Raw genomic sequence first — 15561 nt, forward strand, 5'->3', positions numbered from 1 at the left:
TGATGAAAGATCCAGGGATATGGGCCAGTGGGAGATATGCAAAAATCTCATCAGAATGTTAGCAATGAAAGAAATCTGCAACTATATTGTCTGTCCTGTGTCACCACCTTCACAATTCTTGTTTCTGGGCAAAAAAGAACAATTGGACCAGTGGAACTGTACCCGCACTCAGATGACATGAGCTCATTGACTTTGCAAGGCAGTGTAGACTGATGGAAAGAGCAGGTCTCTGGAGCCTAACAGCCTGGAGTTGTATCCTGGCTCTGCCACTTACTAGCTACGTGCCCTTAAGCTAGTCGATTCTTGCTGTGCCCCAGCTTCCCCCTCTGCAGATGGGGATTTCTATTCATGGTGGTTGGTGAGTAGTGAATGGGTAAACCTGTGCTAGCGATTGGCACAGGGGGAGTGTCCTACAGACTTGATATTAGTATTGATGGGAATGCACAGGGCCCCTGGATTTATAGTCCAACAAAGAAAGCCAAGATGAGAGGTCATCTTCTGAAAGGAATTGGGAGCTATTATTAGGGGAGGCTCAGTGGCCAAAAAGCAATTACTATTCATTGCCACATCTCCATCAGACTGTAGACGCCATGAGGACAACAGACTCTTCTATTAATTAATTCACTGCTGCATCCACCAGCATCTGAAAAGTGCTTGGCACATGGTGCGTGGCTCAGTGAACCTTTGTTGAATAATGAACAAATGTTGAGTGCTTCCCAATCAATTAGTTCAGTGCCTTGCCCAGAGTAGGCGCATGATGTGTGTTTGTTAATTGAATTTATAGGTAAGTGGAATTCTCAGAAATGAGAATACTGGAATCAAAGAGTTGGACTTGGTGGCAAGAAAATGTTAAGTAACTAGTTTTTGGTGTGATGATGCTAATAAGCTATACAAATGACATAGGTGGCCTATGCCATTTATACAGATTATTGTAATTGTATATAGTATAGCTGCTGGTCAGGATAAAACCTTTAAGTCAACATGAAGGGACAGTGAAACAAACAGTTACTTGCCACATCACTTTGGAGAGACAGGTGGCTCATCTGCCCCACATTGGTCCTCTCCCTACCTTTGAGGCACTGCTGGTCCCTCACCAGGACATCTCATTCTTCTGGCGCTCTCCACACTGGCTTTCAGAGGCTCTGAGGGTGGGGCTCAGCCAGCAGTCCCTCCAAGCTTGCTCATGGAGACAGCAAGATGTCATGGAGGAGCACATCAGATTAGGAATCATGAGAGCTAAACCCTGGTCCTGGCTCGGCCAATGGTGTGTGAACTTAAGTTCCGGTCTCTGGCTCTCAGCAATATGGTCTATAAAACAGAGTAATCTTTGACTTAAAGCTCATGGAGGTATTAAGCAAATGAAATTACACTCATGATGATTTCATCTGGAACTCCTTCTGTTGTAAAACACAGAACCCAACTCAAACTGGCTTTCGTAAAGAAGGGACTTCATTGGCTCATGTTACTGAGAAATCTTAGGGTAGATCCCATTTTAAGCACAATTGTCTTCAAGAACTCGAATGTAACATCAGCACCTGATTTCTATCTCTCAGCTCTCCTTCTGCTGTACTGTCCTCATTCTCAGCCTCTTAATGATGGTCCCCATCAGCTCAGGAGTTTTATCCTCTCAAATTCAAACCCAGCTTTCCGGTAGCTGGGACAGACTAAGGTTCATTCAACGTGGGTCATGTAGCCAGGAGGGTGCAGCTACATTGAATGATCAGGCCTGGGGCCTGTGCCAATAAACCCTGGTAGTGAGGGAGCTTGATCAGGCTTGGTTATACGGTTAACTCTCAGAGCTGGAAAAAAGTAAGGATTGTGGTATGGGGAGAAGCCCCAGTTTACCTCATGGATTGAGAATGGGAGAAGAATGGTTTGCCAAAAGATATGCAGGATACTATTAACAGAAAGAGATGTGGATGCTGCTAAAATGACAAATGTGCGTTACACCAGGGGATTTTTATGTCATGTGATTTAAAGCATGTATCATTTCATTCTCTCTTTGCTATGAAGTCTTCTGTCCTCTCCCTAATAAGCTCCTGCAAGCCCCTGAGGAGCAGCTGCCTCACCCTACTGTCATCTGTCTTCCTCCTCTGAACTTCTGTTGCCTGCAGGACCAAATCACTCAACGACAACATCAAGTCATCAGCTATCTTTTTATGTCTATGTCCTGTCTCTTCATCCATGTGGCAGAATCCTGGAGAGCAAGGGTCATGTCTTATTCATCTTTGTGTCCCCTGTAGCACTTTGCCTTGTGTTTGGGGCATGGATGATAGTTCATAAATCTGCTGACAGATCAAACACCTGATTTATATGCTTCCAGAACCACGGGGGTAGAGAGTAACTTGATCCAACTACAAAATTAAAATGAAAGAGAAAACCTGTGCTCTTCCTACCATTTCTGAAACATCTCTTGTGGACTAAACAATGCCGATGAGGTCAAGACGAATATCCTCTTTGCTCCTCAGCCCCCAGTTGCTGGTATTCTCATTCGAAAAGGATTAAGTGAAGAAGGCCCAAGGACTCTTAGTCTCAGCTGCCTTGTATACCCTGGGCAGGTCATATGCAGGGACAGCCCACCTGGAAGGATGGAGGATGGCAGTCGTTGGAAGAGGAAGCAGATGTCTGTCCTCAGTGGTCTTCCACCCCAGGCAATAAAGCAGAACCCCAAGCTCCCATCAGTGGGACTAGCCATTGGCTCTCTGCCCTGCGTTGATCCTTTTATTCTCCTACTCTCATTCCTAAGCCCAGCAAAGGGAACAGGGAGAGAGGAGGGATGGAAAAATTCAGTCAGAAACGGTCTTCTTGTAGCTTGGATGTTCAAACAGTATTCCTCCCAGACTAGTTTTGGTCCAGAAGCCTCTGTGGCTCGGGTTTCAGAAACCCCCCTGCAGGCCATCCTGGGCCAGGTGATTTACCCCTTTGTCTCTAATCCCCACTACCTCTGGGGAAGCTAAGCGGCTTGTCTAAAGCAGGGCATCTGAGCTAGCTGGGATTCCTTCCCCTATAAAATGGGCCGACTAACGTGACGATTAAATCAGCAAGCCGCAGAGAGCATCTTGCTCGTGGCAGACAGTTGCTAAAATCAAATCAATGGGGAAAGAATGGAAAGGCTTGATTGGTAAAATGAGCGGGAAAAGAGGTCAGAAGAGTCGTGGATGGAGCAGCTGAGGTGAGAGCCAGGCAGAGAGCAGGGCACGGGGTGAAACAAGATCCGCGGACCCCAGCGCAACAAAAGCTCCACTCTGGAACCGCGAGCGCGCGCAAGGGAGGCTGTGCTGGGGCTCCGAGGCCCCGCCTCCATCCCGCGCAGCCCCGCCCCCAGCCCCGGTTCCACCTTTTCCGCAGTCCCGGCCACTGACTCCGCCCCTCCGCCTTTTAGCCCCGCCCCCAAGGCCCGGAAGCAAAAACCACTCCGCCTTTTCCCAGGGAGGTCACGGCCTTGTCCGCGCGATCCTCGATTCTGAGAGTGCAGGACTCTCGGCGGGCCAGGGCAATCCCTGGCGGGCACCATGTCCCGGAACCTGCGGACCACGCTCATTTTTGGCGGCTTCATCTCCCTGATCGGCGCCGCCTTCTACCCCATCTACTTCCGGCCCCTAATGCGGCCGGAGGAGTACCGTGAGTGACCTCTGACCCAGCGTGGTGATCTAGCCCCAGTAACTCCCCACCCCCAATTATTTCCACGTGGGGACACGGAAAGATCTCGGGAGTCAGGCTGACCTGGGTTCGAATTCAGATTCTTTGCTGTATGTAGCTTTGTGACCGTGGACAAGTGACTCAATCTCTTGGACCCTCAGCATCCTCATCTATAAATAACTATTTCTCTCATATCTAAAATAAAACCATCTAGCCTCCCGTGAGAATCAAAGGTAGTAATGAAAGCAGCCTGCACATAGTATGTCGACACTAAATACTAATTCATACTTAGAGTTAACATTCACAGAACGCTTATCATGTGTCACGTTAGGCACACATTGGGTCGTTTAATTTCTACAATCTCACTTTGAGATAGGTATTACCGGTTTTACAGGCGAGGAAACTGAGGCTCAGGGGGATTGTATAACATACCCAAGGTCACACAGCTGGTGAGTAGCAAGGCAAATATTCCAACCCAGGCGTCTGTGTCCCGAGCTTCCACACACTGAAGCTGGTAATGGTGATGTTTGGGATAGGCAGATAGAACCCTAATCACCCTGAACTTGAAGGTGTTTTTATTGGTATCTTCATTTCCACTCCCAGAGACGTCTGTGGGTGGAAATGTTTCAAACCTAAACTGTTAACTTGGGTTTTGAGTTTTTCCTCTCTTTTCTCAAATCTTTTTTCGGATTTCTGCTGTCTTAATTTTAAGCTGGTTGCTCACATGACAATAGTGAATACCCTGGGAGTAATTTTCCTTCTTAATCATTCAAGTCCTATCATTCTGAAAGCCAAATTTCCTTCCCTTCCTCGAGACCTATACCTCAGCAAGGATTAGCACTTTGATACATCTGAAACCATCTGTCAGGGAGAAAATATTAGGCATTAGAGGCTCATTTTGTTCTCCAGGAAACTTGAATCATCTCGAAGATGGAAGAGGGCCAACCCTGCCCCTTGAGAATATTAGCAGAGGCTGAAAGCTTGGCGATTTGAAGGGGAAAGCTCTGTGTAAATGCTTCTGCCCATTACAAATGCTACAACATTTGGTTTCTGGAGGCAGAGCGTTTTAAATACACATTCAGATTTCCTTGTAACTACTTTTTATCAGCCAAGATTGAAATGGCCTCTGTGCATTCTGCTTTCCAGCCTATGCACTATGCATGGGGAGTAAATAGGGCAGTATGAAGCCCTGCTTAACCTTATCTCCATCATCTTTCCTTATTGGATCCCTGCCCCTGGCTATATTATGATGGCCTCTAGAAAGGGTTTTGTTTTGGATCCCACAAGAAAAATTTCAAAGACTAGAGCAATGGCTCTCAACTGGAGATGATTTTGTCCCCCAGGTGACATTTAGTTCTATCTGGAGATATTTTTGCTTGTAATAACTGGGAGTGGGGTGGGGTAAGTGGTATATGTTACTGGCATCTAGTGGATAGAGGTCAAGGATGCTGTTAAACTTTCCACAAGCACAGGACAGCCCCTACCCTCCCATGACAAAGACTTACCCAGCCCAAAATGTGAATGGATAGTGGCAAGGTTAAGAAATCCTGATCTAAATCAGATGATCAGGTTTGATCTGATGTGGGTTTGTGCCTGTATCCCAACAGCAGTCTTATGGGGAGTCTCTAGAATCTATGTTGTCTGAGTGGCTTGAGACAGACAAATCAGGTGAACATTTAGTGAGTATGGTCACAATATTTGTGTTTTAACTGCAAGGTGATCTATGCCTGCCTACTTTTCTGGTTCAGTTTTAATTGCTTTAGCCAACTCTTGTATGAGAGTCATAACTGATTTCTTTATACAGAGAAATAATACTAAACAGCTAATATTTATTGGAAGTTTATTATCTCTGGCACTCTTCCAAGCATTTCATATATATTAACCCATTTAGTTCTCATAACAGCCCTTTGAGGTAGCTGCTGTGTGGGCATCACTCCCATTTTATATGGGGACAAACCGAGGTATGGAACAGTTAAGTAACTTACATAGGATGAGTCACAGATCTGGGATTTGAACCAGTGCCCTTAACTGCTACACCATGGCACCATACTGCCTTTCTATAGGAGTGAGAAAAGAGAGTAAGGCAGATGGGGGCCTAGTAGATGAGGACCTTAAAGCTAAGTACTTAACCTCACTGAGCTCAGACCGTTTCCTCATCTGTAGTGGTGAAGTTTATAGGACCAAATTTACAGGTTTGGGGGTATATTTAATGAGAGAACACATGCGGAAATACTTAGTATCGTCTTATATTAGGCATTCCATAAAAACGTTTTAAAAAATAAGGAGCTACAAGGGCAGAGCTGTGAGACAAGGTGTTTTGGGCAGGTGGACAGACCTAGGGCTGCTTGGCATGGCAGGAAACGGGGTCCAGGCAGGTGAGGTGTTCATGACTGTGGGAGACAGCTGGGAGGATGGAGCGCCAGTTAATTTCAGCACATTCAACTAGCACTTATTTAGCTTCTTTTTTTTATTTTTATTTTTTAAACCTGGATTTTAGTAGTTACCATCTACCTGGCACTGTGTCAGGTGATGGGTATACATGACCAACTAGACAAGACACAGCATGTCTCTTCACCTCACTTCATCTTTGTCCAGTCCACTTCCCCTGCCCACTCCTTGGACACAAGCTGGTCTCCATGCTTCCACCAGGCCCCAGCAACTACCCATTCTCTACCAGCAGCCGTGGTGGTCTTTCTGGTTACTTTTTATTGTGGATTTCTACCGTGTTTGTGTCTATAGTCAAAGAGTGTGGACTATATGATTTTGATTCTTTGATATTGGTGAAGGTTTCCTTTGTGGCTTAGTACAAATCAATTTTTGCAAATGTTTTCTATGTGATTGGAATGATATGTATTCTCTGGTTGTTGGGTACAGGTTCTATATATGTTGATTACAGATTAAGCTTCTTAATTCTGTTATTTAAATATCTTGAGACCATGTTATTAGGTGCACACAATCTAGAATATTCTGGAGAATTGTTTCTAATTCTCATTATATAGGGGTCTTCTTTGTCCCAAATATTCCTCCCCCAGTCTATTTTATCTGATATTATTATACTTACCAACTTTCTTTTGGTTAGTATTTTCCTGGTTAGTATTTTCCAGCCTTTATTGTCCTTAAGCCTCATAACCAGACTAAGCTGGATTTTTTAATCTGATCACTTCTTTTAACTTTTAGATTGAATTCATTTTCATTTATTATGATTACTGATATATTTACATTTGTTTTTCTCCATTTTATTTTGTCTTTTTTATTTATTATTCTATTTCTGTACTTCCTTTTTTTTGTCTCCTTTTCTGCCTTTAAGGCTTCTTTTTCTCCCTCTCTACCACATAGTTTGAAAGTTTTACATTTTATTTATTATTTTATGATTATTGTTTAAAGTTACTCAATATCTTTACCCTCCTCTGAAATATACAAAGACCTTAGAATGCTTTAGTCCTGTCCCACAGGTCTTATGTATAACTTCAGTCCTATCTTGTGTTTATTACTCCCTGAATCACAGTGTTTCATATAGTCATCGATTGTTTCTTTACCTACATTCTTTACTCAGCAGTCCTTGTATCTCATTCCTTTTTAGTTTCAGTTTTCTTCATTCTGAAATACATCTGTTAATATTTTCTTTGGTGAGAATTTGTAACTGGGAAAATTTATTCTTTTTGTCAGAAAATATATAGAACTCCAGGTCTTCTGTGGTCATTGAAAAGTCTATTGTCATGCCATTTGTTCTTTGAATTTGATCATCTCGCTTGATTAAAATACTTCAATAGCCCTCTGCTCTCCTCACAGTCCAGCTAGTGCAGGATCATTGAGGTATTTTAATCCAGAGAACGAGGTGATGAGATTCACTCTTTATAGGCGTCTCTATGTAATGTGAAGGAGATGCTGGAAGGGTCAAGGCTGAAGGCAAGAAGGCCAGGTTCAAGAAAACTGTACTTCCTGTGGCCACAAGAGATAGGGAGAGGTGACTAGCCTGAACCAGAGTGATGTTTACGGGACTGGGGAGTAGAGAGTAAGGACTGGGGGGTAGGGAGTAAGGTTATGTAACTGGGGAGTAGGAAGAGGTCACTATAGCCTGAAGCAGAATGGTAGAATGGAACTGGGAAGATGTATTGAATTTGGGAGGTGTTTAAGAAGTAAATTCTACAGGGATTTGTGACTGATTAGCTACAGGGTGAGAGAGGGAAAGGAAGGAGAATGGCACTCAACTCCCTGGCTCCAGCAGCCGAGGAGATGGTGATGCTGGTCATTTACTAAGAAGCACAAGAAGGAATTGGTTTTGGGGGTGGGAGGATGAACTAGTTCACTTTGGTATGTGTTAGCTTTTAGGTATCAGGATGTGCTCTTGGAGATTTCCCATAGGCAATGGGATATGCCAGTTTGGAGCTGAGATCTTTGATCTGAGCGGGAGCCAGAGATGCACTGTCATCAGCATTGGATGGGAATCAGTGTCATTGGAGGTAAGGGTTCCCAGGCAGCATTCAGCGATTGAAAGAGACAAACTGGCCTAGGACCAAAATGCTGGTGAACACTGTTTGAAGAGCAAGCAGTCAGGAGAAAAGGGGCCCTCAGAGGAGACGGAGAAGGGGTGGCCAGAGCAAGAGGATTAAAAACAGAAGAGGCTGTAGTCACGAGCCCCATGAAGACAACTCTTCATGAAAAGGGATGTGGTCAGCAGGGTTAGGCTTCTTGGAGAGAGGAAGATAAGAAATAAAAATATCCATTAGATTGATCCAAAAAAAGCTAAAAGTGATAGGCCATTTTGTTAAGAACACTTTTGGCAGTTTCGTAGTAGGCAGAAAGCAGATTGCTGTGGATCAAAATGTAAATAGTGTATTATAGTGACTAAAGGTGTTTGGCTGTATGGGGAGGAGAATGACCGTGTATTTGCAGCAGGTCAAAGGGTCTAGGGGAAGTTTTGTTTTAGTTTTGGCTGGGAGAGATGGGAGAGCAAGAAAGTCTCTAAACAGAAAAGATGCCAGAGAGAGAAGACAATCCATGGAGTGGGAGGTGGTGTGAGACCTCGAGATCACATGGAGAAGGGAGCCTTGGACAGAAGGTAGGACACCTTACGCCGGTTCAGGAGGAACGGTGGGTACGGATGTAGCTGCATTAGGTTGGATGTTGGGAAGTTGTGGGCGCTTCCAGGTGATGACTTCTGTTCTCTCTGTAATGCATGAGGTCAGGTCATCTGCGAGTGAGAGGCACAACCACTGGCCAGCCTCTCCCTCCCTGAAGCCCTCTCTTCTCTGGCCTTCTGTGACCACCCTCTCTGCCAGTCCTAGCGATGCGTTTTTGCTCCTGCCTTTAGTCACTTCTCTTAGTCTCTCGTTGGGTCCCCCTCTTCTGACCATCCCTCATACATTTGTATTGCCCAAGATTCTGGGGAGACCTAGGAGAAGCCCACAGTTCTTGCAGGGGCGGGGCTAGAGTCATCGTGGGCCATTCAGCTGGGCCAGCCTGACTGATGCTAGTCAGCCTGGTGTCCGGAGTATGGGGACGGGTGGGTTCTAGGACCTCTGCTGGAATAAGTCACAAAGCAGCAGAAAAGAGGAGGAAGGCTGTTTTGGTAAAATAAAGCCAAGGAGATCTTCCATGCTTTAAAAGCAAGCAAGCTACTATCACAAGACTGCCTGATTGGATTTCGTGTTGACATTCAGTGTGATCTTCAGCTCTTTCACTAACTCAGCCAGAATTACTCAGCCTTATGTGAAATATAAGGTCAGTGCTACACGTGATATACCTTGCTGCTGAAATGAGCACTGGGGAGATGGCAATTGGCATTGGTGATCAGTGATCCCAAACCAGAAGTATGGGGACCATTGTGCTTCTGGAGGGAATCCCAGAAGTTGCTTTTAGTTCTCACCCTTTTGGCACAGCGTGGCTTGTCTGAAGAGCCGGCATTCAGGGATGAGTACAGATGCTGTAACTTGAAGCCTAATCTGTCTTTGTATCTTAGAGCTAGACAGTGATCCTGAATATGGCCTTTAAAAAACGACATGTATTTTAGGCCAACCCGTGAACTGAGAGTGAATAAAAGATCATTTTCTGTGATCCTGTTCATTTTTAACTTTAATTACATGTGCAGAAGCATAAAAATCATAGTTTTGCCAGAAACCCTGTGCTCATTAAGTCCTCTCATTTAGGTGACTTGTCCAAGGCCATTTATCATGTTAATTGCTGGGTGGACACTAGACCCCAAGGTAGACTCCCCACCTTGTCTGCTGCTTCATGATACCCTGCCTCACCTGGTAGCGAAGAGTATTTAATAGCAAAATGAAACGTCACATGGAAGGGCTGTGAGAACCTCAGTCCTGCCTCTCAGTTGTGTCTTTTGCTGCACCTTGCTGCTCCCAACTAAAAGTACATTGTACAGAGTCAGAATAGGGTCACAAGAAATCACTTGATGTGGAAATGATTCTTACCAGAAGGACAGTTCCCCTGTTAAATGCCAGGTGCTTAGAATATGCTTTTTATTCCTTTCACCATGGAGTCAAATGAGATGCACAGATAGACTAAAGTCATTTTCTAATGGATTCAACTAGACTCTCTGGCGAGGTAACAAGTGTTAGGATTGGGCGGAGCCAAATGCATCCAGTGGCCATTTGATCCCCTCAACCCCTGGTTCACACTTAGCTTTTTTTCTGAAAGAATGTGAATCTTTTGTATTCCACAGCAATCTTCCCCTGAAATAAATCTTATACTTTTTAAATTAAAAAAAAAAATACCGGGACGTATTTTTTTAAATTTTTTATATTTTAAAATTTGCTACTTTAAAAAAGCTGCTTTGAAATAATCATCATGGAACAGTCACAGTGTTGTTGGACTTCCTTATACTTGTTTTTGCAGTTGTGTGTTTTTGTTATTAGAAAAAAGAAAAAACAAACCAACAGAAAAGACCTAAGAATTGTGCAATAAATCCTTGTATATCCTTCACCTAGATTTACCAGTTAACATTTTGCTTCATTTGCTTACTCCCCCATGTGTAAAATATAACATATCTATACATACATACATACATGATTATGTATGTATAATAGAATTCTTACTATTATTTTGCTGGACATTTGAGAGTAAGGTGAAGACATTGTGAGCTTTCATTCCTGAGCACTTCGGCCTGTATTTTCTGAGAACAAGAACATTCTCTTACATAATGGCAATCCAGTTATCCAATCCAGGAAATTTAACATTGAAACAATGCTGTTATCTAATATATAGTCTGTATTTAAGTGTTGCTATTTGTCCGTTACTTAGATTGTGAATCGCTTTTATTTTAACTGTTTGTTGGCAGGAGGAGATAGGGGTAGGAGTCCTTAAGTCATATTTTACACCCGGACAATATGGACATTAAATATAAAGATATGTTTTCATTTGCAAAGCCTTAATAATATTAGGTGGATTATTTCACTACCATACAAAAAATCTGCCGGTCTGCATGCATAACGGTTAATAATATACCTTGGCCCTTTGACTAGAGATAAAGATCCTCAATTAAAACTACAAATCAAACCACCGCCTCAGCACCAGGGGGCAGAGTCGGGCTTGCTGAGACGATGAATGGGGACTTTTCTAACCTGCATTGCAAAGCTCCAGGCCAGTGTTGCATATTTGCATTTTAATCCTTGTACTCCTGATAGAAACATGCTCACTACTGAAAAGTCAATAATTAGCTCACCCTGATTTGTTCATAGTTAAACTCCTGACTTCTGCATTGTCCTTTTCCTGATGTTTATAGACATTTGCTATTTCCCTAATGATAACAAAATAGAAATCTAACTGTCAGCCTCATCAAGATGCACTTGCTACATCCTGAGAAACCAGTTTGTTTTCCTTTTAGCATATTCCACATTCACAAATAGTGTCTTTGTGTCATATCTTGAATTTATATAAGACTGTTTTGGCCTTAGAATATTTATAAAACATTAATGGATTAAAGAACCAGGGGATGTAGATAGGATACTAATACCGGTTATCACTTGGTAGGAACTGGTTCAGCAAATCAGTTTAAATTGCCTGTCCAAGCCAAAAAAAAAAAAGTAGTTGCATAAGGACAGGGATTATAAAGAGATTATGGTCTATTTAAAATAAATCCTCAGCCTCTCTCCAACCTCATTAGCAATTAGCAAGAAAGTGTGAAAACGAGGATTCCTTTCTCTTCACTTGGTTCTCCATTGCATTATAAGGGGTTCAAACACAATCAGACATTTGGTGTCACAAAAAGTCAACTTCCTTTGATGTTTGGCAGCCTGCCAGCTTCTTTGGCTTTGCAGTACCTGCCTCTCAGAGAATGTGTTCTAGATACCAGGATGTCTGATTTTCTTAAATCTGTGGGTCTGAAATGCTGTCTGACCATCAGTTGTTTTTTAAAAACTCATCTCTTCCGTAATACTGGAGAATGCACCTTTTAGGTGTGAGAAATTATATCTTTTGTTCCCAGCACGATCAATGACTGTGCAATCTTTTAATAACTGGCATTTTCTAAGAGCATGTTTGAGACATGTCCATTCTTTGAGACTTTCATGTTGACAGTGTGGTAGGGCTCAGTCCTCCAGGACTTTACCTTCTTAGGAAATAGACCACTTTTTGTGTTGAGTTATTTTAGAAAGTCTGATGCCCTAGAGGCTCCATTATCATCCATTCTAGATGGAATAAGTCTTGGCATATCTTGGTCCAGAGTGCCTTGGTTGCCATTCACCTGCTGCTTTTTAGAGAGGCCTACTGAAACCAGCGGGCCATCGCCTGTAATGGGCTTCATTATGCTCTGTCTTCTGACTCTTAGAATTGGATATCAAGATACACATAATCCCTATTGCTCAATGTTTTATTTGCCAAAACAAAACTTAGCACTGATAAAACTACCAGGTAGGTCACTTAGGATTGACTTTCTGTCACTTTGCTGGAGAAGCAAATTTAGTGAATATTCAATTTGGCAAAACCCTATTTCTTGTACCTATATGCTTGTGTAACTTTATGAGAATCCAGAGGCCAGAATAAAGAAAACAGCCTAATATTAAATAAGAGCTAAATGTGAATTTAAAGAAACACTGTCAGCCGGATTAAAACAAAGGTCTGATTACAACATTTAATTACCATAATTTAGTAGTAAACATCCTTTGGCTCCAAGTCCTTCTCCTGAAAAGCCGCCATTTGTTTGTCAGGATACTTAAAATAATAAGTCTTTGTTTTCACAGACCTTGGGTTTATTCTCAGCCACTTAGAAAGATGTGTCAGTGTGCTTGAAGCCCACAGACATAAAATGCCCAATTTCTCTTGGCTTTCGCCTGTTGGACATCTCCAAAGAGATCCGCCAAGCTGCTGTAGCTGAAATGTGCTTTTTAATTGGCACCGCACCTGCAATCAATTAGCAAAGCTTCAATTACCCAAACCAAAGCCACCCACCCAAAGATTAATTTTCTGCTCTATTTCCTATGAAAAACATAGCATATTTAGCTCTGGGCCTAGTCCTTCAGTGGAGTACGTTTTAGACATATAAACTATATTGTTTTCTTGTTAATTGTACTTGTTCCTTCAATTCAGCAGCCTTCCCCCATAATATCACGCCTACCAGTTCTTTCAAAATTGTTCTTTTTCTGTTGTGTTGTTGCCTTTCCAAAAATGCTGAGCACACAGAGAAAAGATGTTAGTTGGGAACTTTTCTCTTGAAGTACAGCTTTCCTTTACTGAAGATACCCAGTCCTTTGGCTACAGGACCTAAGTTCCATAACCTTAAAGCTTTGAGTAATGCTGTCTCTGAATTTAATAGCAGTCATATGTATTAGTTCCTAATTGTCTCCTGTCATTGTCCCCTGTAAATACAAAGATTTCTACCACCACTGCCCTCCCCCCTTACTAAAGAGTCATTTTTCTGTTGTGTTTCTCAGAGAAGGAACAAGCAGTAAATCGAGCTGGTATTGTTCAAGAAGATGTGCAGCCACCAGGTAAACTTAACAGTCAAAACGAAGTCTCGGTTGTACTGTCGTGTTGTGGAGGGTTGTGTGTTTGCTTTGCAATAGGAAGAGAGCTTTTCAGTTTAGAAGCTAGACTGTGATCGTGCTATTTATTCACAACAGCTGCTTTTTCATAGGTGCCACCCCAAAATTGAATATTTCACTTCAGAATATTTTTTGCAAGTTTGCACATTTCTCTTTTTCATTTGATAAGTGGGCATAAAAAAGTCATGTGTGCAGTTAAATATGAAGCGTGAATAGCTGTTTTTCAGACTTATTTACTAAGCGCGCTTTTAAACACTACACTCATGGGAAAATACTGTTTACTCGTGAGCTGTTTTAATTGATGCAGATTCTGCTTTACACAAAAGCTCAGAAGTTCCCTTTATGGCTGGATGGTTAGTTACTTTGAGATGATCCAAGTTGGCTGAGAATGAGTGGTTTCCAGCTTTTTCCAAACTCTTGTAATCTATGGCAACATTCTTTTTTATTTAGTTAGTTTTTAACTGGGCCAGATACATACCTTCCTGTGGTGGAGCAATTTCTGAGCCATTTAAAAGTCTGCCGTGGCTTCGCAGCCATTCGTTGCATTCCAGGGTCCCGGCAGCTTGCTCGCACTGTCTCATGCTGCATGTCAACGGCACAACTCAATTCTGATGTCATTTTGTTTGTTGGAGGTGGAGGGAAGTGGTAGGAAGTTTAAAAATGAATCCTATTCTTATTCATGTTTTTTTTTCCATAGGGTTAAAAGTGTGGTCTGATCCATTTGGCAGGAAATGAGAAGGCTGCCACCAATTCTGATCATGAAAGTAGACATCTTCATGCTCCTAACGGCAGCAAGTCCAATAAATCACCTCTATAGAATGATGGCTGGAGAAGAAAACTCTAATGCCACAAATAAGAGTACTGTGCACGAGGATTAATATTTCTTTTCTTAAGGATCAAAAGTACCCTGAATGGATTACACTATTAGGAAGGTTATCGTGATTTGGTATGCTTTCTGAAAATGAAGCTGTCTCACTCAGATGTGTTTGGAGAAGACTTACTCATTATTCAGTCTCTACTGCTTACCTAACCGTGCTGTGAGATGAATGTAGAGACTTGGGAAGATCCTGGTTTATTTTGCCACCTTCCATATGGGAAACTGCAGTGAAAAAGCACCGTGCGGAGCAGCTTCATAGGGCTCTTTGAAAATGTTAAAGTTGATAAAACTTTTTACAAATAATCAATTTAGCTGAGCTATCTTGTCAGAGGTTACTGTGTGTTGGAAAATAAATAAATATGAAACAAGTCAAACTAAATGGGAATGTGTGCATAGATGAAATCGTGTTGGATTAACAAGTGAAAATGTGTATATTAAAATGATTTATTTTCACAACGGTGTAAGTTTTTTTGCAAATTCTTTCTTATGGACTCGTTAAATTATACCAAGAAGTACTATTTGACTAGATTATATTTGACTAGGTATTTGACTGTGTAGTGTTTGTCAGTTTGTAAAAATTTTAAAGGTAAATAGCAAATTTGTTAAGACAAATATTTATTGAATGTGATTCTCTACCAGGTTTCTCACCAGGTGCTGCAAAGATGTGCATAAGAATACTCATTTCTCTCTAGCGCTCTGTCTGGCCCCTTCCTAGAGTCTGTGCTTTTGACGAGACATGTCTTTTTCAGTTTTAGATCTCCCAGAGTGCTTTGCATATTACTGTAGTCTCTATTTTTTAAAATTTATTTTATTTTTCAATTACAGTTGACATACAATGTTATATTAGTTTCCAGTGTACAACATAGTGTAGATATTTAGGTAACTTACGAAGAGATCACCCTGATAAGTCTGACAGCATACATAGTTATTACAGTATTATTGACTATATATTCCCCATCCTGTACTTTGCATCCCCATGACTATTTTGTAACTACCAATTTGTACTTCTTAATCCTGTCCATTTTTTCACCCATCCTCCCAACCCCCCTTGCC

The 15561-nt window shown here is 42.1% G+C and overlaps 1 protein-coding gene across 1 annotated transcript; it reads left to right on the forward strand.

Annotated features, from left to right (window-relative positions):
- Positions 1 to 3399: 3399 nt before the first annotated feature.
- SMIM20 (small integral membrane protein 20) lies at positions 3400 to 14967 on the forward strand. Its single transcript, XM_023534216.1, has 3 exons — positions 3400 to 3621; positions 13521 to 13577; positions 14329 to 14967. Exons 1-3 carry the CDS (start codon positions 3513 to 3515, stop codon positions 14364 to 14366), a joined length of 204 nt encoding a protein of 67 aa, XP_023389984.1. The 5' UTR covers positions 3400 to 3512; the 3' UTR covers positions 14367 to 14967.
- Positions 14968 to 15561: the final 594 nt, after the last annotated feature.

The sequence above is a fragment of the Pteropus vampyrus genome, unplaced genomic scaffold, assembly GCF_000151845.1.
Source record: "Pteropus vampyrus isolate Shadow unplaced genomic scaffold, Pvam_2.0 Scaffold5, whole genome shotgun sequence".
In the NCBI taxonomy this organism is placed as follows: Eukaryota; Metazoa; Chordata; class Mammalia; order Chiroptera; family Pteropodidae; genus Pteropus; species Pteropus vampyrus.